The sequence below is a fragment of the Ursus americanus genome, chromosome 4, assembly GCF_024610735.1.
Source record: "Ursus americanus isolate L20-20 chromosome 4, mUrsAme1.1.p, whole genome shotgun sequence".
Taxonomy (NCBI): domain Eukaryota; kingdom Metazoa; phylum Chordata; class Mammalia; order Carnivora; family Ursidae; genus Ursus; species Ursus americanus.
Genome location: NC_142130.1, coordinates 56218958 through 56220506, shown reverse-complemented (window position 1 = coordinate 56220506; position 1549 = coordinate 56218958). Strand labels below are relative to the sequence as shown.

The following is a 1549-nucleotide window of genomic DNA, read 5'->3' as shown; positions in this document are numbered from 1 at the left end:
AAGTTTTCCATCCCAGCCTATTGTTTGAAGGACAAAGTTGAAGATGTTTCACTTGGCATTGTCTCACTTTATAGCTCAGGCTCTTCTGCCATCTTACTCTTGATGCTGCATCAATGTCCTGCACACAGAATTTGTCTACCTCATGCAATAGTTACCCCAAAGATTTGCTCATGTTCAGAATGTTTTTCTTGTCTTCTTAATCTGTTTATTCTGCACATATTTTGAACTTACGTAGTTGTATTTTTCCAATAGAACAATTCCCCCAAATAGTTGCCATGTTAGAGTAAATAAAATTAAAGTTCCTTCAGTCTAGTGTATGGTTTTATTTCAGTTACCTTCACCGAATTGTCTTTTATATATTTAATGAATGTTCTTTTTACAGTTGCCACATTTAATTTCAGAGGTCATCTATTAAGAAAATGGAAACTAAAAATACAACAGAGCTGGAAGAATTTGTTCTCTCGGGACTCACATATCAACCAGAGTGGCAAATTCCCTTGTTCCTGGTGTTCTTGGTTATGTATCTCATCACCATGGTGGGGAACCTTGGTCTGATTGCTCTCATCTGCAATGACCCTCACCTTCACATCCCCATGTACTTATTCCTTGGGAGTCTGGCATGTGTGGATGCTTGGATATCATCCACAGTGACCCCCAAGATGCTGGTCAATTTCTTTTCCAAGAATAAGATGATCTCTCTCTCTGAATGCATGATACAATTTTTTTCCTTTGCATTCAGTGCAACCACAGAATGTTTTCTGCTGGCAACAATGGCATATGATCGCTATGTGGCCATATGTATGCCTTTACTTTATCCAGTCATTATGACCAATAGACTATCCATGCAGCTGCTAGTTGCATCATTTGTAGGTGGCTTTCTTCATGCCTTAATTCATGTAGGTTTTTTATTCAGATTAACCTTCTGTAATACTAACCTAATACATCTCTTTTACTGTGATGTAATGCTATTATTCAAAATATCTTGTACTGATCCTTCTATTAATATCCTCATAGTATTTATTTTTTCTGGGTCAATTCAGATGCTCACTATTCTGATTGTTGTTATTTCTTACACATTAGTTCTTTTTACAGTCTTAAAAAAGAAGTCTCTACAAGGCATAAGGAAAGCCTTCTCCACCTGTGGAGCCCATCTCTTATCTGTGTCTCTATACTATGGCCCCCTTCTCTTCATGTATGTGCGCCCTGGCTCTGCACAGGCAGATGATCAAGATATGATGAACTCTCTATTTTACACTGTCATAATTCCTTTCTTAAATCCAATGATCTACAGCCTGAGAAATAAGAAAGTCATAGATTCACTGAGAAAAATGTTAAAGAGAAATGCTTAGATCTTGGACTAATATCTATTCTCCGTTCATTAAAATGATCAAACTTTGCAGATTAGTTGTTGCTATCTCTTGACTAATATTCAGAATCCTTTTGCAGTTATAAATGTCCTCGTCTTTAAATGACTTAAGGGGGGAGAACCTAATAATATCCTTAAAATATTTTTGTATATTAATCAAAAGTACACAAGGAATTTTAATCA

At 36.2% G+C, this 1549-nt stretch overlaps 1 protein-coding gene across 1 annotated transcript; it reads left to right on the top strand.

The window, feature by feature from the left end:
• The first annotated feature begins 419 nt into the window (after positions 1–419).
• Positions 420–1349, top strand: LOC123784325 (olfactory receptor 5H2-like). Its single transcript, XM_045785655.2, has one exon. It carries the CDS (start codon positions 420–422, stop codon positions 1347–1349), a length of 930 nt encoding a protein of 309 aa, XP_045641611.1.
• The last annotated feature ends 200 nt before the right edge of the window (positions 1350–1549 follow it).